At 36.7% G+C, this 26,376-nt stretch overlaps 1 protein-coding gene across 3 annotated transcripts in view; it reads right to left on the bottom strand.

The window, feature by feature from the left end:
- Window positions 1-26,135, bottom strand: part of STAM2 (signal transducing adaptor molecule 2) — a 51,121-nt gene extending 24,986 nt beyond the window's left edge. The window contains exon 1 of one of the 3 annotated variants that reach the window (XM_082658322.1): window positions 25,979-26,135. In XM_082658322.1, the coding sequence (XP_082514448.1) occupies window positions 25,979-26,018 (40 nt within the window). In that variant the 5' untranslated portion in view covers window positions 26,019-26,135. Of the gene's footprint in view, window positions 1-24,661; window positions 24,700-25,978 lie in introns of those variants that run through there. The other 2 variants (XM_082658323.1, XM_082658324.1) reach the window with 2 other exon arrangements.
- Between the last annotated feature and the right edge of the window lie 241 nt (window positions 26,136-26,376).

Below are 26,376 nucleotides of genomic sequence, written 5' to 3'. Positions count from 1 at the left end.
CACATTCTTTTCAAGTGCACATGGAACATTCTCCAGGAGAGATTATATGCTAGGTCAAAGAACAACTCTCAATAAATTTAAGAATGAAATCATACCAAGCATCTTTCTCTGACTACAGTGGTATGAGACTAGAAATCAACTACAAGAAAAAAACTGCAAACACAAACACATGGAGGCTAAACAATATGTTACTAAATAACCATGAGCCGCTGAAAAAAAATCAAAGAAAAAATAAAAAAAGTACCTGGAGACAAATGAAACTGGAAACATAATGATCCAAAATCTTTGGGACACAGCAAAAGCCGTTCTAAGAGGGAAGTTTATAGCAACAGAAGCCAGGCTCAGGAAACAAGAAAACTCTCAAATAAACAACCTACACCTAAAGGAACTAGAAAAAGAAGAACCAACAAAATGCAAAGGTTAATAGAAGAAAGAAAATAAAGACCAGAGCAGAAATAAATGAAAGAGAGACTAAAAAAACAATAGAAAAGATCAACGAAACTCAGAGCTAGTTCTTTGAAAAGATGAATAAAATTGATAAAACTTTAGACAGACTCAACAAGAAAAAAAGAGAGGGCCCAAATAAATAAAATCAGACATAAAAGAGAAGTTATGACTGACAATGCAGAAATACAAAGGATCATAAGAAATTACTATGAACAATTGTATGCCTGTAAAAGGGGCAACCTAGGAAAAATGGATAAATTCCTAGAATGTACAATCTCCCAGGACTGAATCAGGAAGAAAAAAAAACATGAACAGACCAATTACCAGTAATAAAATTGAATCAGTAATTCAAACAAACAAACAAAAACACCCTCCAAGAAACCAAAGTACCAAAGTCCAGGACCAGAGGGCTTCACAGGTGAATCTATCAAATATTTAATGAAGAGTTAACATCTACTCTTCTCAAACTATTTCAAAAAACTGAAGAGGAACGAATGCTTCCAAACTCAGTCTACCAGGCCAGCATCATCCTGATATCAACACCAGACAAAGAAATCACACAAAAAAAGAAAATTATAGGCCAATATCACTGATAAGTATAGATGCAAAAATCCTCAAAAACATATTAGCAAACCAAATTCCACAATACAGTAAAAGGATCATACACCACAATCAAGTGGGATTTATCCCAGTGATGCAAGGATGGTTCAACAACCACAAATCAATCAATGCGATACACCACATTAACAAAGTGAAGAATAAAAATCATATGAGCATCTTAATAGAAACAGCTTTTCACAAAATTCAAAATCCATTTGTGATAAAAACACTCAATAAAGTGGGTATAGAGGAAACATACCTCAAAGTAATAAAGACCATATATGAAAAACCCAGAGCCAACCTCATACTCAATGGTGAAAAGCTGTAAGTATTTCTCCTAACATCAGAAAAAAGACAAGGATGCCCACTCTTGCCACTTTTATTCAGCAGAGTATTGGAAGTCCTACCCACAGCAACCAGACAAGATAAAGAAATAAGGGGAATCCAAATTAGAAAGGAAGAAATAAAACTGTCACTGTTTGCAAATGATATACTATATGTTGCTTTTCTATATGTTAACAACAAACTATCAGAAGGGAAAATTAAGAAAATAATCCCACTTACAATTGCATTAAGAAGAATATAATTCCTAGGAATAATCTGACCAATGAGGTAAAAGACCTATAGTTAGAAAACTACAAGAACTGAAGAAAGAAGTTGAAAACAACGATGTCCTGTGTTCTTGGATTGGAAGAATATTGTTAAAATGACCATACTACCCAAGGCAATTTACAGATTCAATGCAATCCTTATCAAAATACCAATGGCATTTTTCACAGAACTAAAGCAAATAATTCTAAAATTTGTACATAATCACAAAGACCCCAAATAGCCAAAATAACCTTGAGAAAGAAGAGCAAAGCTGGAAATATCACACTAGCTAATTTCAAACTGCTAAAAAGCTACAGTAATCGAAACAGTATGGTCCTGACATAAAATAGACACATGGATCAATGGAACATAATAAAGAGCCAAGAAATGAACAACACACTTATATGATCAATGAATCCATGACAAAGGAGGCAAGAATATATAATGGGGAAATAAATTCTTCAATAAATGGTGTTGGGAAAACTGGAGAGCTACATGCAAAAGAATCAAACTGGACTACTTTCTCACACCATATACAAAAATAAAGTCAAAATGGATTAAAGACCTAAATGTTAAGACCTGAAACCATAAAACTCCTAGAAGAAAACATAGGCAGAATGCTCTCTGACATCAGTCTTAGTAGTTTTCTTTGGATATGTCTCTTCAGGCAAGGGAAACAAAAGCAAAAATAAACAAATGGTACTACATCAAATTTAAAGATTTGGCACAGTGACAGAAACTATCAACAAAACAAAAAGGCCACCTACTGAATGGGAGAAGATATTTGCAAATGATATATCTGATAAGGGATATCCAAAATACACCAAGAACTCATATAACTCAACATCAAAAAAAGCCATCAACCCAATTTAAAAAATGAGCAGAGGAAATGAATAGACATTTTTCCAAAGAAGACTTACAGATGGCCAACAGACACATGAAAAGATGCTCAACATCACTAATCACCAGGGAAGTGCATATCGAAACCACAATGAGATACCACCTCGCACTTATCAGAATGACTATCATGAAAAAGACAACAAATAACGTGTTGGCAAGGATGTGGAGAAACATGAAATCTCGTGAACCACTATGGAAAATGGTATGGAGGTTCCTCAAAAAATTAAAAATAGTACTGCCATGTGGTCCAGCAATTTCACTCTGGGTATTTACCCAAAGAAAATAAAAACAATAATTCTAAAAGATATATGCACTTCAATGTTCACTGCAGCATTATTTATAAAAGCCAAGATATGGAAGCAATCAAAGCGCCCAGCAAAAGATGAATGGATTAAGAAGATGTGCTGTGTGTATATACATGTTATGTAATGGAATATTACTCAGTAATATTCTAAAAAAATGAAAAAAATAAAATTGCCATTGTGACAACATGGATGGATATAAACAATATTATGCTAAGTGAAATAACTCAAAGAGACAAATACTGCATGAACTCACTCATACGTAGAATCTAAAACACAAAACAAAATGAAACAAATCGAAACAGACTCAACAAATGTGGGTGGTTGTCAGAAGGGAGGGATTTGACAGGGTTGGGGGGGGGCAATAGATGAGGGGAATATTTTAAAACTTCAGTTTTAAAATAAATAAGCCACAGAGATAAAAATACAGGATTAGGAATACGGTTAATAATGCTGTAATAACTTGATATGGGCACAGATGGTTACTAGACTTATTATTATGGTGATCATTTCATAATGCACCCAAATGTCAAATCACTATGTAGTACTCCTGAAACTAACAATATTTTACATTAACTATACTTCAGTTAAACTACAGTAAAATAAAATAAAAATACCAAGAAAGGCACAGTAGTTAAGATTGAGAAGTCTTACCTTTTCTTTTGCCAAATATAAAAGTTGCACAGAAAGATTTCAGACAATGAGTACTTTTATTAATTTCAATTTTAAGTTGTATAATTAAATGTGCTGAGGTACACCAATAAAATGTCTTCTAAATAATTAAATACTAAATAAATTTCAAATGATCAATAATTCTACCAAATTCTTACTTCAAAGAAAGCCTTAAAAATGTGTTACAATATAAGGAAACATGGAGTGAACTGCTCACTGAAGCATTTTTTTAAGAGCAAAAAGGAAAATGGATTAAGAAAATACAGTAAATTCATATAACAGAATGTGAAAATGAGTTATAAAGAACTGAACTGTCCAAAAATCTGTAAATCTCAAAATGATTTGTTTGGCTTATGCTGAGTTTAAAAAGCTTATATATAACATTCACATGAACTTTTAAAACAGCTAAATTGAGATATAATGCACATCCCAATACAATTCACCATTTAAAGTGTACAATTCAATGTTTTTAGTATATTCACAGAGTTGTGCAACTATCACCACTATCTCACTTTAGAACATTTTCATCATCCTAAAAATAAATCCCTAACCATGGGAAATCACAGCCCATTCTCCCCCTAGACAACCACTAATCTACTTTGTTTCTATACGTTTTCTGGACTTCACATATAAATGAAATCATAAAATATACAGTCTTTTGTAACTGGCTTCTTTTACTTAGTATAATGTTTTCAAGGCTCATCCATGTTGAAGCAGGTATCAGTACTTCATTCCTTTTTACAATGTTGAATAATATTTCATTCTACAGATATACCTCATTTTATTTATCCGTTCACCAGCTGATGAACATTTGGGTGGGGTTTTCTTTGTGGCTTTTCTGGCTAAGTTTGAATAATGCAATGCTGCTATGAACATCCGTGTACAAGTTTTTGTGTGGATATATGTTTTCATATCTCTTTGGCATATACCTAGGAGAACTGCTGAGTTGTATGGTAACTGTTCAATTTTTTTAGGAAATGGCAAACAGTTTTCCAAAGCAGCTGTATCATTTTACATTCTTACTAGCAATATATGAATGTTTCATATAAAATTAAAACTTTCTGTTTTAAAAAAACATTTAAAAGTATGCTCTATTCTTTAGATATACATATACAGACAGTAAATATATTAACATATGCACAAGAATGATAAACACCAAACTGGAGGTGGATGGGGAATTAAAACAATGTACACAGGGACTTAATTGTATTTGTAAACTTTTGTTTATTAAGTTGCAAAGTGAGTATGCAGAAATTCTTTATTTTATTCTCAGTATCTTTTTTTGTGGTCTGAAATATTTCATGATCAAAATAAAAATTAAAAATGTAAATTTTTAAAAAGCATGGTCAAACTATAATAATTTAATTATGTAGCATGTTTACTCTTTTACAACTTCAATATCAAGAGGGACAATACAATTTTTTTCTACTAGTATAGAGAAGTGGGGATATAAAAACTAGCACTTTAGAAACATTTTCCTTATGTCTTTTCCCCTTTTAATAAATATATCCTATGATTTCAAATACAGACAAACCTGGGTACTATATACATATAAGGGTACTATTATCACTATGATAAACAGAAAGGATGGTAGGAATCTAGAGTAGCTCCTTTTCTAAAGGCAAGGGATAGTAAAAGAAACCAAAAAAATAAACAGGCTTATTAGCAAACAGCTATATTTTGCAAGTAGGAAAGAAAAATACAGAATCCAGTTGACCTCAATTAAATACTGTAACAAACTTTTAAAAATCATGCAAATTGGGGGCTTCCCTGGTGGTGCAGTGGTTGAGAGTCCGCCTGCCGATGCAGGTCCCGCGGGTTCATGCCCCGGTCTCCGCAGCGGGAGAGGCCACAGCAGTGAGAGGCCCGTGTACCGCAAAAAAAAAAAAAAAAATCATGCAAATTGCCTAACACAATTTAAGGATAAAAGGCAATTATTCTGACATATGTGATGAAATGACAAGTCAGAGACTTCAGAAAAGTAATATATTTTTGCCTACCATAAGTTCTAGGCTCAAGCACCAAGCTCTGTAGGTGGAAACATCTACTCAGGTCCAGCTTCTTCCCTTGTACAAAGATGACTAACTCTTCTACAGGGAAAGTCAGACCAGGCTATATTTTTCAGAGGTTTAAAATGCTTAACTATTTCTTAATTACATATCTAATAATTCCAGTGAATTCAAAAGTACAGACAAGAAAAAAAAGAAAGCAAAAATCTTCTAATTCTACAAACCTCTTGGAAAACTATGATGCATATTTTCCCAGACTTCTTCCTATATATGTATATGGAAAAATAATAAAAATATGTGTAAAACTAAACAAAATAGGCTTATAAGTATAAGGTGTCCAAAGAGAGCACCCAAAAACTGATAACCACTTCCCTGCCAAATGAACAAGTTGAGAAACAAAACAAAGAATAAAGTATTACTGTCATTACTAATAGAAGCTTTAGGTGTGCTGGACAAATGGGCTTGCTAATAGCCCCAGAGGTGGACATGTTAGCACTAGAAAGAAAAAGAGCTCTCCCTCAGGGGTGAGCCCCTGTACAACTTATTCCATGAAGAAATCACTCAATGGCTGTGGAAAGACTAGCTAGCTGCTATGCTGACAAAGGGCATCAGTAGGGCCAGTTACTCCCTAATTTACCAATCAGATAAGATACCGTGATCATACTAAATGTATCATTTCCTAACCTGCATTTCCACTTATAATAAACATCTCTCCATGTTCATAAATATATGTCTATACTAACATTTTTAATAGCTGCATGATGCACCACTGTATACAGTGTGGCCACAAAGTGCCTATACAAGCTAGTGAGAAGTCATCAGCAAACTATAATTTTAAATACATCAAGTACTCAGCCTCTCTTCTTTGATACACTTACTGTTACCATTCATATTGATGTCCCACATAGAATAAATACAAAATAATTAAAAGAGGTCAGGACTTCATGCATAGGCCTTTCTGTAGATGTGTCATAGCATACACACTTAATCTTATCTACTGTCTGTCTCTGCCACTGTTACTCTTCCTCCACCCAATCCTCAGAAGGAATGTAGACTGCATTATGGCAGGAATTTTTTGTTTTGTTTTGTTCACTATTATTATTTCCAATTCATAAAACAGTATTTGGTGCACATAGCAGGTGCTGAGTAAATATTTGTCGAATGAATGAATGATGCTCATTGCTCCTTCATATCCTATAACCCTGGTACAATGGCTGTAAAGTGGGAAACAATAGCAGAACTTCTGATTATGTGAACTCTAAAAGCCTTTAAGAGGCCCCATGTGCCCCCAGTGAAGTCTGTGCAAACTTCTGGGCCAGTTACGAGCTTCACCGCTGAGCAGACATCAAGGGGCTGCACAGGATCAAGCTTCAATAGCAACACCCTGTGGCAACAACAGGCAACAGCACTCGGGGGCTTAAGAGGGAGGTTCCAGTTCTCTGCTTGTTTACTAAAGAGGAATGACAATACCTCTGGGAATTTCAACAGTCAGACAAGGTAAGTGCGGAAGGGAATGCCTGAGAGGGAGGCAAAGGACTTCTTGTACAGTGATATATAGGTGACTAACTTTTTACCTTGAGTCTGAAGAACAAATCACATATATTACATATGACTTGCCAGCTTCATGCTCAACTCTTCTCTTTGCTTATAATCGATGGGGTTTTGTTTTTGCTGTACAGATTGATCTTTTTTTTTTTTTTAAATGTCATTTGGCAATGTTATAACTACCTGAGATTAAATATTCACCCGTATATTTTTCTGTATATATATTATTTACAGGCAAATCCTTAGTCTTTCTGAAATTTCATTTGGCACATGGAGTGAGGCATGGACAGAAAAGTATTTATATAAATTATATAAATTATATATATATTATTTCAGTAGTTCCAACATCTAATAATCTATCCTTTCCTCTCTGATCTGAGAAGCCAGCATAATCAATTACTAAATTTTGCCAGTATATATGTGTATGAGTACAAATACACACACTCACACCCACTCATACCCACCCCCCACATGCAAATGAGTCCGATTTTGGACCATCCAATAACCTACCTATTTCTGCTAGAACTCAACTTTTAATGATTGCTTTTTCAATTTTGGCGATGTGATACATAATTAAATGTGAAGCCTTTTCAATACCCCTCAAAATCCTTCTAACAATTGCAAAAATATCTAAACAGAATTGTTTTTACTTGATGTAATCCTTATAGAAAATGGAAAAATCCTGACTTACTCTATCCAGCATAGTTTACTTTCAACAAATACAGGACTCATAATTACTCTTTTCAAAAAGTATAAAATCTAAAGACTTCATAATGGCCTGCCAAAAAGGATTTCATTTTTCAAGTGAACGAAGTAACAGTTAAATTATGTACTTATGAGTATTTTAAACTCCTGGAAAAATTTTAACTATTATAATTAAGGAACCATTCTTTTATAGCATGTCACTTTGCCCAGCGTTGGGGCCATATCTCACATTATCCTATGTCAAATTCATATAGGGGGAGAGAGTTAAAAGAGCCCTCCTGGGGCCTAAATAAATGCTAAATTTCTAGGGTTTGGTGGGTGTAAGTTATAACATTTCATCACCAGGTTTTGATTACTGTATATAGAGAGCTTCAAATACACAGTGAAATACTTCAGAAAGGTTCTAACAATATCATAAAGAATCAGTCCATCAATACCTATAACGAACAAAAGAGTCACCCTCTACAAAGTCCATTATGTTCAACACACAGCATTAAAAAGAATTCAAGTCTACCCATAAAACATTTTTTTAAAATAAACTTATTTATTTATATATATATTTTTGGCTGCATTGGGTATTCCTTGCTGCACGGGCTTTCTCTAGTTGCGGCGAGCAGGAGCTACTCTTCATTGCAGTGGCTTCTCTTGCTGCGGAGCACGGGCTCTAGGCGTGTGGGTTTCAGTAGTTGTGGCTCGTGGGCTCTTGAGTGCAGGCTCAGTAGTTGTGGCGCACGGGCTTAGTTGCTCTGTGGCATATGGGATCTTCCTCGACCAGGGTTTGAACCCGTGTCCCCTGCACTGGCAGGCAGATTCTTAACCACTGCATAACCAGGGAAGTCCAAGTCTACCCATAAAACTTTTAATAAAATAGGCTTCTTCAGTAATATTAAAAAAAAATTAACTATGAAAAACAAGAATGCCCAAAAGAGATCTTTAAAGCTTCTCCTACTATGTTTGAAAATAAAAACTCATGACTTGTCTGCTTTCAACCATGGCAGAATATCTGGTACCAGATTTGCTATTCTACCGAAAACAAGGATAAAACTGGCCAAAATATACAAAGCAACTGTGTTCAGGAAATGAATAACAAGCAGTGCACATCTGAGGTCTTTGAGGGAAGGGAAATATGAAGTGAGCCTCTCGATGGCCCCAGTGTTCTGCCTGGGAACACTTTCCTGTCCCAACACAAGGAGGACTAGCTCAAATAAAGCAGCTAGGAGACGGCAGATTTCTGAGCACAGGGATTTAATCATGGGTCCTCGTTGCTCAAGGGCTGTGCTATACACACCCACACCCACATCCACACAGGGTGAGGCTCTATGAGGTCTAGCACAGATAACCTACTATGAGGCTGAAAGGTTGTGCAATGCAAGGAGTCTTTTAAAGTTCCTGTTACGGACTGAATGTCTGTGTCCCCACAAAATTCACACCTTGAAGCTCTAACCCCCAGCACTGCTGTAGTTGGAGACTAGACACAAAATAAGTAATTAAGGTTAAATGAGGTCATAAGGTCGAAGTCCTGATCCAAGAGAATGTGTCCTCATAAGAAGAGACACCAGAGAGTTCACTTGTCTTTCCTCACACGTACAAAGACGAGGTCATGTGAGGACACAGTGAGAATGCAGCCATCTGCAACCCAAGGGGAGAGCCCTCACCAGAAACCAACCCTGCTGGGACCTTGACCTTGGACTTCCAGTTGCCAGAATTGTGAGAAAGCAAATTTCTGTTGCTTGACTACCTAGTCTATGGTATTTTGCTATGGCAGCCCAAGAAGATTAATACTCCACCCAATTAGAGTAGAGAGAACATTTCAGGCTATCAGTTGAAACCCCCGAAAGGCTAAAACACCTTAGGAGTACAGGTACCGGAAAATTTAGTACAATATTGAAATAGGCCTACCTCACAAAGAAAACCAGGCCAGACAAAAACCTAAAAGATTCTCCAATAATATAACTACCTGACAGAACAAAATTCAACACTCTTTTAAAGGAAGACAACATAATCTAGCCTCCTTACAAAGAATAAGGAGTGACCAGCGTAATATAAAAAAATCACTAGATGTGCAAAAAAGTGTCCCACAATCAAGATAAAAATAATCAATAAAAAAGATAGCATAGGGCTTCCCTGGTGGCACAGTGGTTGGGAGTCCGCCTGCCGATGCAGGGGACACGGGTTCGTGCCCCGGTCCAGGAGGATCCCACATGCCACAGAGCAGCAGGGCCCGTGAGCCATGGCCGCTGAGCCTGCGCGTCTGGAGCCTGTGCTCCTCAACAGGAGAGGCCACAGCAGTGAGAGGCCCGCGTACAGCAAAAAAAAAAAAAAAAAAAAAAGCATAATCCAAATGTTAGAATTAGCAAAAAAGTACTTTAAAGCAGATATTATATATTTTTTTCAAGAACTTAAAGCAAACGATGGTCATAAGTGAGTAGATGATGAGTGCCCAGCAGAAAAATAGAAACTATAAAAATAGAATGATATACCCTGAGAAAACCATAATTCAAAAGGAGACATGTACCACAGTGTTCACTGCAGCACTATTTACAACAGACAAGACATGGAACCAACCTAAATGTCCATCGACAGATGAATGGATAAATAAGATGTGGCACACATATACAGTGGAAAATTACTCAGCCATAAAAAGAAACGAAACTGATTTATTTGTAGTGACGTGGATAGATCTAGAGTCTATCATACAGAGTGAAGTCAGAAAGAGGAAAACAAATACCATACACTAACGCATATATATGGAATCTAAAAAAAAAAAAAGGTACTGATGAACCTGCAGGCAGTAATAAAGACGTAGACATAGAGAATGGACTTGAGGACACGGCGGGGGCATGGGGGGAGAGGAAGCTGGGGCAAAGTGAGAGTAGCATCGACATACATACATACATACGCTACCGAATGTAAAATAGTTAGCTAGTGGGAAGCAGCAGCATAGCACAGGGAGATGAGCTCGGTGCTTTGTGATGACCTAGAGGGGTGGGATAGGGAGGATGGGAGGGAGGCTCAAGAAGGAGGGGATGTGGGGACATATGCATGCATATGGCTGATTCACTTTGGTGTACAACAGAAACTAACACAGTATTGTGAAGCAATTATAGTCCAATAAAGATCTATTTTAAAAAGTGGTATACCTAGAACTGAAGATACAACATCTCAACTAAAATATTTCACTAAATGGGCTTAAAACAGATTGAAGACTGCAGAAAGAATCAGTGGAGAAAACCTGACAAGCCTCTTAGATAGCCTCATCCACCAGAGGGCAGACAGCAGAAGGAAGAAGAACTACAATCCTGCAGCCTGTGGAACAAACACCACATTCACAGAAAGATAGACAAGATGAAAGGCAGAGGGCTATGTACCAGATGAAGGAACACGATAAAACCCCAGAAAAACAACTAAATGGAGTGGAGATAGGAAACCTTCCAGAAAAAGAATTCAGAATAATGATAGTGAAGGTGATCCAGGACTTTGGAAAAAGAATGGAGACAAAGATCAAGAAGATGCAAGAAATGTTTAACAAAGATCTAGAAGAATTAAAGAACAAACAAACAGAAATGAACAACACAATAACTGAAATGAAAAATACATTAGAATGACTCAATAGCAGAATAACTGAGGTAGAAGAATGGATAAGTGACCTGGAAGACAGAATGGTGGAATTCACTACTGCGGAACAGAATAAAGAAAAAAGAATGAAAAGAAATAAAGACAGCCTGGGACTGTCTTTATTTATAAAATAAAGAGACCTCTGGGACAACAATAAATGCAATAACATTCGCATTATAGGGGTCCCAGAAGGAAAAGAGAGAGAGAAAGGACCTGAGAAAATATTTGAACAGATTATACTCGAAAGCTTCCCTAACACGGGAAAGGAAATAGCCAACCAAGTCCAGGAAGCACAGTGAGTCACATACAGGATAAATCCAGGGAGAAACACGCCGAGACACATAATAATCAAATTGGCAAAAATTAAAGACAAAGAAAAATTATTGAAAGCAGCAAGGGAAAAATGACAAATAACAAACAAGGGAACTCCCATAAGGTTAAGAGCTGATTTCTCAGGAGAAACTCTACAGGCCAGAAGCTAGTGCCATGATATACTTAAAGTGATGAAAGGGAAAAATCTACACCGAAGATTACTCTACCCGGCAAGGATCTCATTCAGATTCGATGGAGAAATCAAAAGCTTTACAGACAAGCAAGAGCTAAGAGAATTCAGCACTATCAAACCAGCTCTACAACAAATGCTAAAGAAACTTCTCTAAGTGGGAAACACAAGAGAAAAAAAGGACCTAGAAGAACAAACCCAAAACAATTAAGAAAATGGTAATAGGAACATACATATCAATAATTACCTTAAACGTGAATGGATTAAATGCTCCAACCAAGACACAGGCTTGCTGAATGGATACAAAAGCAAGACCCATATATATGTTGTCTACAAGAGACTCACTCCAGACCTAGGGACACATTCATACTGAAAGTGAGGGGATGGAAAAAGATATTCCATGCAAGTGGAAATCAAAAGAAAGCTGCAGTAGCAATACTCATATCAGATAAAATAGACTTTAAAATAATGTTACGAAACAAAGAAGGACATTACATAATAATCAAGGAATCAATTCAAGAAGAAGATATAACAATTATAAATATATATGCATCCAACATAGGAGCACCTCAATACATAAGGCAACTGCTAACAGCTATAAAACAGGAAATCGACAGTAACACAATAATAGTGGGGGATTTTAACACCTCACTTACACCAATGTACAAATCATCCAAACAGAAAATTAATAAGGAAAAACAAGCTTTAAATGACACAACAGACCAGATAGATTTAATTGATATTTATAGGACATTCCATCCCAAAACAGCAGATTACACTTTCTTCTCAAGTGCACATGGAACATTCTCCAGGACAGATGACATCTTGGTCACAAATCAAGCCTCAGTAAATTTAAGAAAACTGAAATCATATCAAGCATCTTTTCTGACCACAATGCTATGAGATTAGAAATGAATTACAGGGATAAAAACGTAAAAAACACAAACACATGGAAGCTAAACAATACTTTACTAAATAACCAAGAGATCACTGAAGAAATCAAACAGGAAACCAAGAAATACCGAGAGACACATGATAATGAAAACATAACGATCCAAAACCTACGGGATGCAGCAAAAGTAGTTCTAAGAGGGAAGTTTAAAGCTATACAAGCCTACCTCAAGAAAGAAGAAAAATCTCAAATAAACAATCTAACCTTACACCTAAAGGAACTAGAGAAAGAAGAACAAACAAAACCCAGAATTAGTAGAAGGTAAGAAATCATAAAGATCAGAGCTGAAATAAATGAAACAGAAACAAAGAAAACAATAGCAAAGATCAATAAAACTAAAAGGTGGCTCTTTGAGAAGATAAACAAAACTGATAAACCATTAGCCAGACTCATCAAGAAAAAGAGGGAGAGGACTCAAATCAATAAAATTAGAAATGAAAAAAGAAAAGTTACAACAGAACTGCAGAAGTACAAAGCATCCTAAGAGACTGCTACAAGCACCTCTATGGCAATAAAATGGACAACGTGGAAGAAATGGACAAAATCTTAGAAAGGTATAACCTTCCCAGACTGAACCAGGAAGAAATAGAAAATATGAACAGACGAAATCACAAGTAATGAAATTGAAACTGTGATTAAAAATCTTCCAGCAAACAAAAGTCCAGGACCACATGGCTTCACAGGTGAATTCTATCAAATATTTAGAGAAGAGCTAACACCCATTCTTCTCGAACTCTTCCAAAAAATTGCAGAGAAAGGAACACTCCCAAACTCATTCTACGAGGCCACCATCACCCTGATACCAAAACCAGACAAAGATACTACAAAAAAAGAAAATTATAGACCAATATCACTGATGAATATAGATGCAAAAATCCTCAACAAAATACTAGCACACAGAATCCAACAACACATTAAAAGGATCATTCACCATGATCAAGTGGGATTTATCCCAGGGATGCAAGGATTCTTCAATATACGCAAACCAATCAATGTGATACACCATATTAACAAACTGAAGGAGAAAAACCATATGATCATCTCAATAGATGTAGAAAAGCTTTTGACAAAATTCAACACCCATTTATGATAAAAACTCTCCAGAAAGTGGGCACAGAGGGAAACTACCTCAACATAATAAAGACCATATATGACAAACCCACAGCAACATCATTCTCAATGGTGAAAAACTGAAAGCATTTCCTCTAAGATCAGGAACAAGACAAGGATGTCCAATCTCACCACTCTTATTCAACATAGTTTTGGAAGTCCTAGCCACGGCAATCAGAGAAGAAAAAGAAATAAAAGGAATACAAACTGGAAAAGAGGAAGTAAAACTGTCACTGTTTGCAGATGACATGATATTATACATAGAGAATCCTAAAGACATCACCAGAAAACTACTAGAGCTAATCAATGAATTTGGTAAAGCTGCAGGATACAAAATTAATGCACAGAAATCTCTTGCATTCCTATACACTAATGATGAAAAATCTGAAAGAGAAATTAAGGAAACACTCCCATTTACCATTGCACCAAAAAGAATAAAATACCTAGGAATAAACCTACCTAAGGAGACAAAGAACCTGTAAGCAGAAAACTATAAGACACTGTTGAAATAAATTAAAGATGATATCAACAATTGGAGAGATATACCATGTTCTTGGATTGGAAGAATCAATATTGTCAAAATGACTATACTACCCAAAGCAATCTACAGATTCAGTGCAATCCCTATCAAACTACCAATGCCATTTTTTACAGAACAAGAACAAAAAATCTTAAAATTCGTATGGAGACACAAAAGACCCTGAATAGCCAAAGCAGTCTTGCGGGAAAAAAACAGAGCTGGAGGAATCAGAGTCCTTGACTTCAGACTATACTACAAAGCTACAATAATCAAGACAATGTGGTACTGGCACAAAACCAGAACTATAGATCAATGGAACAGGATAGAAAGCCCAGAGACAAACCCACGCACCTATTATGGTCAACTAATCTATGACAATGGAGGCTAGGATATACAATGGAGAAAGACAGCCTCTTCAATAAGTGGTGCTGGGAAAACTGGACAGCTACATGTAAAAGAATGAAATTAGAACACTCCCTAACACCACACACAAAAATAAACTCAAAATGGATTAGAGATCAAAATGGATTAGAGACCTAAATGCAAGACAGGACACTATAAAACTCTTAAAGGAAAACATAAGAAGAACACTCTTTGACATAAATCACAGCAAGATCTTTTTTGATCCACCTCCTAGAGTAATGGACATAAAAAGAAAAATAAACAAGTGGGACCTAATGAAACTTCAAAGCTTTTGCAAAGCAAAGGAAACTACAAACAAGATGAAAAGACAACCCTCAGAATGGGAAAATATATTTGCAAACGAATCAATGGAGAAAGGATTAATCTCCAAAATATATAAACAGCTCATTCAGCTCAATATTAAAAAAGCAAACAACCCAATCAAAAAATGGGCAGAAGACCTAAATAGTTATTTCTCCAAAGAGGGCATACAGATGGCCAAGAAGCACATGAAAAGTTGCTCAACATCATTAATTATTAGAGAAATGCAAATCAAAACTACAATTAGGTATCACCTCACACCAGTTAGAATGGGCATCATCAGAAAATCTACAAACAACAAATGCTGGAGAGGGTGTGGAGAAAAGGGAACCCTCTTGCACTGTTGGTGGGAATGTAAATTGATACAGCCACTATGGAGTATAGTATGGAGGTTCCTTAAAAAACTAAAAATAGATTTACCATATGATCCAGCAATCCCACTACTGGGCATATACCCACAGAAAACCATAATTCAAAAAGACACATGTACCCCAATGTTCACTGCAGCACTATTTACAATAGCCAGGTTATGGAAGCAACCTAAATGCCCATCGACAGACGAACAGATAAAGAAGATGTGGTACATATATACAATGGAATATTACTCAGCCATAAAAAGGAACGAAATTGAGTCATTTGTTGAGACATGGATGTATCTATAGACTGTCATACAGAGTGAAGTAAGTCAGAACGAGAAAAACAAATATCGTATATTAACACATGTATGTGGAACCTAGAAAAATGGTACAGATGAACCGGTTTGCAGGGCAGAAGTTGAGACATAGATGTAGAGAACAAACGTATGGACATCAAGGGGGGAAAGCCACGGGGGAGTGAGGATGGTGGTGTGCTGAATTGGGTGATTGAGATTGACATATATACACTGATGTGTATAAAATTGATAACTAATAAGAAGCTGCTGTATTAAACAAAAACAAAGAAACAAAAAAAACCACATGCACCCCAATGTTCATTGCAGCACTGTTTACCATAGCCAGGTCATGGAAGCAACCTAAATGCCCATCGACAGACGAATGGATAAAGAAGATGTGGTACGTATATACAATGGAATATTACTCAGCCATAAAAGGGAACAAAACTGGGTCATTTGTAGAGACGTGGATGAATCTAGAGACTGTCTTACAGAGTGAAGTAAGCCACAAAGAGAATAATAAATATCGCATATTAACGCATATATGTGGAACCTAGAAAAATGGTACAGATGAACCAGTTTGCGGGGCAGAAATTGAGACATAGATGAAGAGAACAAACGTATGGACACCAAGGGGGGATGCAGTGGGGAGGGTGGTGGTGGAGTGATGAATTCGGTGATTGGGATTGACATGTATACACTGATGTGTATAAAGTGGATGACAAGAACTTGCTGTACCAAAAAATAAATGAAAATTTTAAAAAGTGATCCTTACTCAAAAGTTAATTTATCATGGGAAAGGAAACACATAAGCACAATCTATGGTAAATTAAAATGACTACTCAATGTTTGAAGAATGAATGAATGAGCAAGTGAATGAATGCAATTAAGTCAAAAGTCCTAACTGTCAACTACTATGGGATGTGTTCATATACAGTTTTGAGTAATGGAGGAAATGGTTGTCATTTGGTAAAAAAAGAAAGTTTCAGTATTATACAGTTAATATAACCTCAGATACAAACCTGAACATGTAAAAAAAAAAAAGTTAGTGAACATGAAGAAAAGTCAACAAAAGTTATCAAATTTGAAGAACAGCGAAAAAAGATTTAAGAAAACTGAAGAGTCTCAGTATATTAAGTTTTTAAACTTTCTATGTAACAAATGCAAATTAGTGGTTTAAAACACCACCCATTATTAGCTCATAGTTCTGTAGTTCAAAATCTAAGCAGGCTCAGTTGGGCTCTATGCTCAGGTTATTACAGACTTGTTGTTGGGGAATTGTTGTTAATTAATTACACATGGTAACTAAATTCATGCATGTTGGAATTACGTAAAGTGAAGACTGCCTGTACATTAAAGCAGAGTTTAAATATTTCTTCAAATGTGCACAAAACTACCAACACCTAGAAATAATCTAGGACAACAGACTCAGTGTGTTCTCTGAATACACTGTATTTGTATTAGATCAAACATAATAGCCAATCACATGGACATTAACAATCACAACATATAATTAAGACTATAACAGAAGGTAACATAAAATTTTATTATAATTAGGATACTATATATCAATATCTTGGGCTATGACTAAAGCAATGCTTAGATCTTAGAGGAAAAATTACTTCTTATGTATTAATTTTAAACAATTATTTTTATACCTTAAAACTATAGTAGAAGAACAGGGGAAAACTGGCAAAAAAAAAAATTTTTTTTTCCCAGAAGAAGAAATAAACTAGAAAATGGAAAGCAAGTAAATAAGTAAAATTCATTTTGGTATCTAACAGGAAACCATAGCTGACAGCTTTTACTAAAGATATAAAAATGCTTTTTCTTTGTACCAATTCATTATAAACTAAACAATTACTTGAAAATACAGAACAGCCAATTTTTTCTAGTTTAGAAATCTTACATGTTTACACTATTAAATACATATTTGTTATTAAATTTCTAGACCACACAATTCTTCTGTAGTTAAATTAAAATATTTAAACGCCCAATACTTCAAACTGACAGATTATAAATATTTCACTGCTTCTCTGACTCCAATGACAACAACCACACTTAGCATTTTAGAGTACTTGGGTTCAACATACATTTTCTTATTTAATCCTCCTCCCCATTTAATGCTTTGATTTGTTTGGGTAAAATTTTTATTGATACAAATCTTCAGTTTACTCTGGAGAAAACAGTAATATAAATTCTACTTTTCCTAAAATGAAAGCCTACTTACAGCTCTGAGTAATGAATGATAGGTAATAATTAATTAAAAAACAATAACAATGATTTCCCTGGTGGCACAGTGGTTAAGAACCTGCCTGCCAATGCAGAGGACACGGGTTCGAGCCCTGGTTCGGGAAGATCCCACATGCCACGGAGCAACTAAGCCTCGTGCGCCACAACTACTGAGCCTGCATTCGAGAACCTGCGAGCCACAACTACTGAGCCAGTGTGCCACAACTACTGAAGCCTGCACGCCTAGAGCCCGTGCTCTGCAACAAAGAGGAGACACCGCAATGAGAAGCCTGCACACTGCAATGAAGAGTAGCCCCCGCTCGCCGCAACTAGAGAAAGCCCGTGCGCAGCAACGAAGACCCAACACAGCCAAAAATAAATTAATTAACTAAAAAAGAAAAAAATAACAATAGTTTCAAAGTATTTTACATACGCTAAACTACTTACATTGAATCCAATGAAGATGCCCCATTTTATACATGAGCAAACTGAGACAGAAAAGTAACTAGCACAAGATCATACAGATACTAAATAGTAGAAGCGGGATTTCAGTCTAGGCAGTCTGGCTCAGGGCATATTTTCTATTAATCTGCCTCTTGGGTGCAATTTTTGTTCAAAACTGCTAAATTAACTCTTTCAACAAGTTAGTTTTCAGTTTCTCTATGCATGAACATTTTAAACATACTGAATAGGACAAATGCAAGACCAACTCTTGTTTATAAGAAAAGAATCAGACACAATGCCACACTTAACTCCATTTACCGCATCATTTAATAACACAATGTACATATTTAAGAACTTCTTGCTCTGGTGGAATACAGAAGAGTGATTGCTACTCTTTTTTCATTTCACATGTTACCACCAACATTTGTGGGGGGACTAGGAAGAGTTTAGAGAGTTGGGCAGATAGGAAAAAGGAAGAAACAAAATTAAAATCATCTTTTACTTCCTTCTAATATTGTAAATCATCTATTTAAAAGGTAAAAGGTCTAGAGCCAGCCTTTACATTCCTACAAGTTCACTTTCTTCTTGTCTAATACTCCCAAGATGCCCTCTGTAATCCTGTTCATTGAGAGCCATACCCCCTCACAACTCCACAGAACAGGCATGCTCTTTTCTACAAACATCCTTACATTACGGAACAGGGCAGAAGAATAAATGTAGTAAGTATAATTTCTATTTTAACAGACCTATCTGGAAGCTTCACGTGCAAGACACAATAAGAGCTGGGGAAAAGGAAAAATGAGTCTCAAAGTAGCCACTAACACGCCAAAACATCACAGATGGAGAATCAAAAGCAGTTAGGTTGGGCAGATGACCACATAACCTCTGCAGACTGAGGAAATCATTATGCACATGTGGAGTACACACATCACCCACTAACACTGAAGACCCACCTTCTCTATTCCCAGCTCTGAAACTTACATATTAGCTTAAGGTTGCTAGGTAGTTCACCTCAGCTCTGACTCAAATCTGAATCCATGTTCTCATCTGTAAAATGGAAATTAAAATGGCTGCCATGCTTAAAAGAGGAGTTGTGAAAATTAAGTGAAAAGAAAAATGGGTGAAAAACTTAAACAGATATTTCAAAAAAGAGGATATTAATTTAGTGAACAACTATATTAAAGATTAGATAAATAAATACTTATTAAAGCCACAAAGAGATGCCACTAGAATGGCTAAAATTCTTAAAATTACACCACCATGTACCAACAAATTTTTTATATGAAGTTGAAGTAATATGAGCTGAAAATAAGTAGGTGGCTTCAAAATGTCAATAATTTTCAGGGGGCAATGTCTGATATCTGTCATATAGACCTTCTTAGGTTCAATCCCTATACTCAATACAAACATTTATTCACTATCAAGTAAAGTTACAGAGCCTAATAAGGCAATAATATTTAAAAAAAAAAAAGTTCTTTCCCTTTCCCTTCCACCTCAAGGGACAGTAGTAGTATGTGTATACTTACTTGTAGAAAAATCATCCTCTTGCTCTCTTACCTAACTTTACAATTACACTTGACCCTTGAATAACATGGGTTTTAACTGCAGAGATCCACTTAATATACAGATTTTTAAAAATAACTATATTGGAAAAATTTTTGGAGATTTGTAACAATTAGAAAAAACTTGCAGACAAACCGGGTAGCCTAGAAATATCAAAAAAAATAAGAAAAAAGTATGTCATGAATTGTATAAAATATATGTAGATATACACATAACCTTCAAAACATGTTAACTGACTGTTATCGGTAAGGCTTCCAGTCAACAGTAGGCTATTAGTAGTTAAGTTTTGGGGGAGTCAAAAGTTAACACATGGATTTTCAGCTGTACAGGGGGTCAGCATCCCTAACCCCCCGAGTTGTTCAAGGGTCAACTATATAATCTAAGTAAGATTAGAACTAAACATTATTATCAGGAAATAAAAAGTGTATTATTAACTATCAACATCATCAGTGCATATGAATCAAAAATATAAACTACAATGTCTTCTCAAATTCTAAAAGAACATAAAAGAAATTCCCTTTTATGATTTTACTAATCTGATAATAAACCCATATGAAAGAAAAAAGGCAAAAACCAGCTAAGAGTATAAAAATGAAGAAAAACAAGACAGGGGGCTTGCCCTACCACCTATAGAGGCCAATGGCATTAGAATGTGGTATTGGTACAGGATAGATAAAGAGAACAGTGTAGAACAGAAAGCACAGACACAGACCTCATACAAGGAAAGGGATTTACTATATGAAGGAGAAAGTGCTCCAAACTAGTGGGGGAAGGATAGATAATTCAATAAATGGTGATTAGGCAACTGATAATTGACTACTGTGAATCGACTATCCAATCAAATCTCTCCTTAGACCTTACATAAAGACCAAGTCCAGGTGGACTAAAGACCTAACTGTGAAAATCAAAACTTCAATAAAACTTTCAGAAGAAAACATAGCAAGATCCTTATAGACTCAAGGAGGAGAGAAAGCTTTTCTTGAACAAGAAAAATAAAATCAAGGGAGAAAGACAATATTACTAAACCGAAACTTCAATCTTCTTAATAGTAAAAGGCAGCACAAAAAGAAAAACAAAAAGAAGCAACAGACAAGGATATATATTTGCAATTCACATAAACAACAAAAGATTAGTAGAGAACGCATGTGAAACTTTAAAAATCAATAAGAAAAAATAATCCAACAGAATAATAAGTACATGAAAGTAAGGAGCAGGCAATTTATACAAAAAGAAAACAGACTGACCAAGAGACATGAAAAGATGCTCAACTGCAATGAAGCTGAAATAAATGGAAAACAATGCCCTATTTCACACCCATCAAATTGGCATAAATTTTAAAGTCTGACAATACCCAGCGTTAGTGAGACTGTGGAACAACAGGGACTTCACTTCCACTGTTGGTGGGAGTAAAATCTCCCACAAACACTTAGAAGAACAATTCTGTATTATTTAACATTTTGCAACTTTGCACTATATGCATTTTTAAAAAAGAATTCCTCTTCAAGATACAATCCCTTGAGAATCTCTCACTCTTGTGAAGAAGAAAACGTGGATAATAACTTTCACTGCAGTGTTGTCTGTGATAGCAAAAAACTGCAAAAAACTTCATGTTCATTAATAGGAGAATGGGTTAAAAAATGTGGAATATCACATAGCTCTTAAAATTAATGAACTAAAGCTACAAGCATCAACATGAATAACTCTCACAAAAAATGCTAAATGACAAGCTACAAATGACTACAGAGAATATTATTTTTTATGAAGTTTAAAAACATGCAAAACAATATATATAGTATATTTGTATGTATAGTATATATTACAAAATAGACTTTTAAATCTTTTTAGAGTGTTTAACTCTGAGAAGAGAGGAAAAAGAATATTATCAGGTAGCTAATAAATAAAAGTAATAATTTCTACTGTATTTTGAATGTTTTCTTTAAAAAAAAAAGAATGAAGTGTGGCAAAATGTTAGGACTTGACAGAGGTGACTGACAGGAATAGAGTTTATGTTATATTCTGTACTTTATGCTAAAAATTTTTCATCGTTTAAAAAATTACAAAATATATTAATTAAAATTTGTAACTATTTTAATTAGGAGTAGGTATTAGAAATTTTTGGTACCATGTAAGCAAAAGAAAGTATAGGAAAAAAACTGGCTGTTACAGCTGTCATTCTCACCTAAAACCAAAATTTTTTTAATTTTAATATTTTGCAACAACCTCATGTGTTCAAGAATTGCCTTAATGACTATGTAAATGTAATATATTTAAATGTATAAAGTAAATTTGTATTACCAGAGTGCCATCAATATCTTTTTTTTTTTTTTTTTTTTTTTGCAATACGCGGGCCTCTCACTGTTGTGGCCTCCCCCGTTGCGGAGCACAGGCTCCGGACGCGCAGGCTCAGCGGCCATGGCTCACGGGTCCAGCCGTTCCGTGGCATGTGGGATCTTCCCGGACTGGGGCACAAACCCGTGTCGCCTGCATCGGCAGGCGGACTCTCAACCACTGCGCCACCAGGGAAGCCCAATATCTATTTTTATATTAGGGTTTCTTGTAAAATTTCATTGGAGAAAACGATTCCATTATCAAAAACTCCAAGCTACTCACTGTCAAGTTATTTGACCAAACACAAGCCAAAGACATAGCAATACATGCATTCAAATTTTACTTGGAAAAGTCTCCTTTTAAGATAAAGTTCATACTTCAATCCACTGTGTGAAAAGAGTTTTTGTAGAAGTAGAATTTGAGCTCAGCTCTGTGGGACACAAGTAAGTTTATCTTTAAGAAAGGAGATACCAAGTATTGCTGAAAAAAGCAAAAATCTATCAGTGAATAGTAGTAAACGGCACAGAGACAGAAACTGGCAAGAAAGATTGCCTGGCTTGAGTAAGGAGAAAAAAGACACGGAAATAAGAACTGGGGTTACGGAGCAGAACAGACATCCATGACTCAGGAATCAATGTAATGAGACTGGAAAAATCGGTACAGGATGTAAGGAAATGACATCTGTCTGCCCTTTTAACACTGCCACTAAATCTTCCTATTGTGGCTCTGTCCCTCACGTTTTACTTTCTCCTTGGGATCTCCTAAAAAGGCTGCCCCAAACCAGCTCTCTACCTTAGGAAAACTACACTCCCCTTCAAGATAAGAATCAGGGCCGGGGTGAGGGGGGATGTGTGTGGATATTTTCTCTTTTTTTCTCAGCACAGCTTCAAAGGAATTTTATTCAACAAAACAAACAATAAACCCATATTAGAAGAAATCCAATAAATATTTACACTTGATCTTAGCCGATCAAAAGGCTGAGAAGCGATCCAATAAATATTTAAAGAGCTCTAATGCTACCATACCTAGCATACCTTTCAGGATTTGTAGGTTCTGACTCCAAGAAAAAAAAGAAAAAAAACAGGAACTTGCCAGAGTTCCTTACCTCTTAGCCTTTGGCCGGCTACCATTTGACAAGTCATATACCATCATCAACTTATGAGTGCCTTCCTAGACATCTTGAGTCACTACAGCCTTTTCTCAGAGTCTCAGGGTCTGAGAAAAGGATTTCTTCCCCACATGAATGATGTCAGAAACACTGTTCACCCTCTGATGAGACTGCATCGACCAAAGGAATGTAGTTTCAACTTTACAGTTAATTATAAAAATGACCAAACCATACATATAGTAAGAGATGGTCACTTCCTGCAGGTGTAAGTGCTATCAGGATAGCAGAGGAAGAGAGAGGATAGTGTCAACACTTTTACAAATAAAGTGTCTGCCTGAAGGTCCTTGTCTTCTCTTCAGGGAAGATGATTGTTTTAAATACAGGGAGAATGTAAAGCATCTCCTGTATTTCTAGTATCGTAATATGGTGTGAAAAATACAATTATCTTTTTATGTGTGTACGAGTCCTCCATTAGATTGAGAGTTCCTTGAGGGAACCCAGTTTATTTATTAAATTTGTGCTCCCAAAGTCTGATACACACTGTCTGACACACAGTAATCACTCAAAGCCTGTTTGTTGAATGAAAGGTAAACAAAGCTATGACAAAAAAGAAACAATGGTAATAAAAATCTGACTGAATCAAAGAAAGATGAAAAGGACAATGACACTGCAAAGGAACATTCCTGTGGGCATCTCAAGTTAAACAATGACTTGATCGTCATATTACTTAACTACTGTATTTCAAATTAACAGGGGCTTTAAGTTTTGAAAAGTGCAATATATAATTTTTCTTCTATGATAGATGTATAAAGCCAATTTGAAATCCTTAGTATTTCATGCCACTTTTTCTATTAATTCCAACCACTTGCCTAAAAGAGGTTACAATCAAACTTTCTATTTTATCTTAAACTGCCTTTTGGAAACTGACTTCAGTCAGTCATACTTGAGTTAACAAGTAAGTACTTGAAGTTTTGGCTGATGGCACTGCCCATGAAATAATCTATACACAGTATTTTTTTTTTTTTTTTGTCTGAACAGCAGTGCTTCTTTTACTACAGTGGAACTAAACTGTGATCCACTAAACCATGTAGGAACCTCAGGAGACACTGAGGGGGAGGTTTAGAAAAGCAACTTGGCTTACTTTCACCAGAGAAGTTGTCAATCAGAAAACAATGGGCTGCCAGGAAAGATCTCCCTTGAAGAGTTCCACAGTTGTTAAGTTTGAAAATCATTTGTCTTATTCTATTTTGCCTTTTTTTTCCACTATGACAAAATGAAAGTCTTCACAACAATAAAAAGTGAAGGTCTCACTGCAGCAAAGGAAGACATCATTAGGTGTTCCAAAAGCAGACGCTGTGAACCTCAACATTATGCTTCCTAGATTTATAGCAGTTGGCAATGTTAAACTACCAAGAAAAAAGTTGAATGAAATTATGGAAATACATATTTGAAGACTATCTAAGGATCAAAATCTATAGTTTTTTAGCTCTCTGCGAAAGGAAGGTACTTATACATCATATTTGACTTCTGAACACATTTTTGGAATCACATAATATACCAAAATAGGGCACTTTCTAGACTTTCCCCATAATTAGAAAATTGTAACTATGAAACAGGTGCAATATTCTGTATAACTGGCAATTTGCAGCCATGTGTTTTTTTCATTCCACTAAATCCTAAAACTCTACCTAGAATTAACTACTGCTACAAAAATATTTATTTTAGCCAGCTTGGTTTACTGTTTTTCTAAAGCCACAAGTTAAGAGTTCTCATGCCCAATCCATCTTTTTCTCACTCCATAGTCACTGACGACCCCCCAAGAAGTAAAACAGGTGTTCTGGACTGTTTTGAAATCCTGGGGTTTTCCTTTCCATACCCTAAGGCAGAACACCTTATAGCACCTGCACTATCCATGGATAGTGTAACACTTCCAACTATCATAAATAAATCCTGAAGCCGTGCGATCAAGGGTTGGACGCATCTATATATAAGCGAGATAAAATAGGTTCTTCTTATTGAACCGGGGCAAGTTGAAGTCTCTAAGTGCTGAGCTGCCCTAGACAACAGGGTCTGCTGCATCACTTTTAACCGCGGGGCGGGGGAGTGGGGAGGGGGGGACACAAGACTCAACCAGTTCTAGAGGGAGCTGGAAGTTCTGTGTCATCAACTCCGCAATTGCTCAATTAGTCCGGTCTCCAGAGAACCCCAGGCTCCTCCCTATTCCTGTGCCTGGCGAGGGGAACGGTCCTCTTTCGGGGTCCCCAACCTCAGGTGGGCTGGGGACACTCCCCTGGCAGCTAGGGACGCGCCGAGGTTGCCCCCAGAAAAATCCCGGCTGCCAGGCAGCGGCGACGCCGCACCCTCCTCCCCCTTTGCTAGGCTTTCCAGTCCCCGGAGTCGCCACCGCCCACTTTCTAGCACAACAAACAACGGCTTGGGGCCCCGGCCCAGCACTTACCCACATCTTGCTCGAAGTGGTTGGCGGTAAACAGAGGCATCTCGCCGGCGCCCGAGCCCAAGTTGCTGCGGTCAGGCGGAGGCTCTACAGCTGCTCCGGGCTGGGGTACCCACGGCCCCGGCTTCCTAGACGGCTCGGCTCCAGTCGCGTCCGGCACTTCCGCCACCGCATCTGCCCCACTCCTGCCTGACGGACCAGCTCCAGGTCCGCGTTCCGCCCTTGCGCTCCGCCCCGACCTCTCCTCCCGGTATGAGGTCCCACCAGCTGCGGGCATCTTCTCAGCGGCCCTGTAGCCGCCGCCCTCCGGGAGGAGGCGGCAGCCCTGATCCGAAGCCCCCGTAGGGGTCAGGCGGCCGCCGAGGCCACCTTTCCATCGCTAGGACCCCGGCAAGCCATGG

Source organism: Grampus griseus (assembly GCF_964374135.1).
Source record: "Grampus griseus genome assembly, chromosome: 7".
Lineage (NCBI taxonomy): Eukaryota > Metazoa > Chordata > Mammalia > Artiodactyla > Delphinidae > Grampus > Grampus griseus.
The sequence above is the reverse complement of the archived record's forward strand: the minus strand, read 5'-3'. Positions and strand labels throughout refer to the sequence as shown.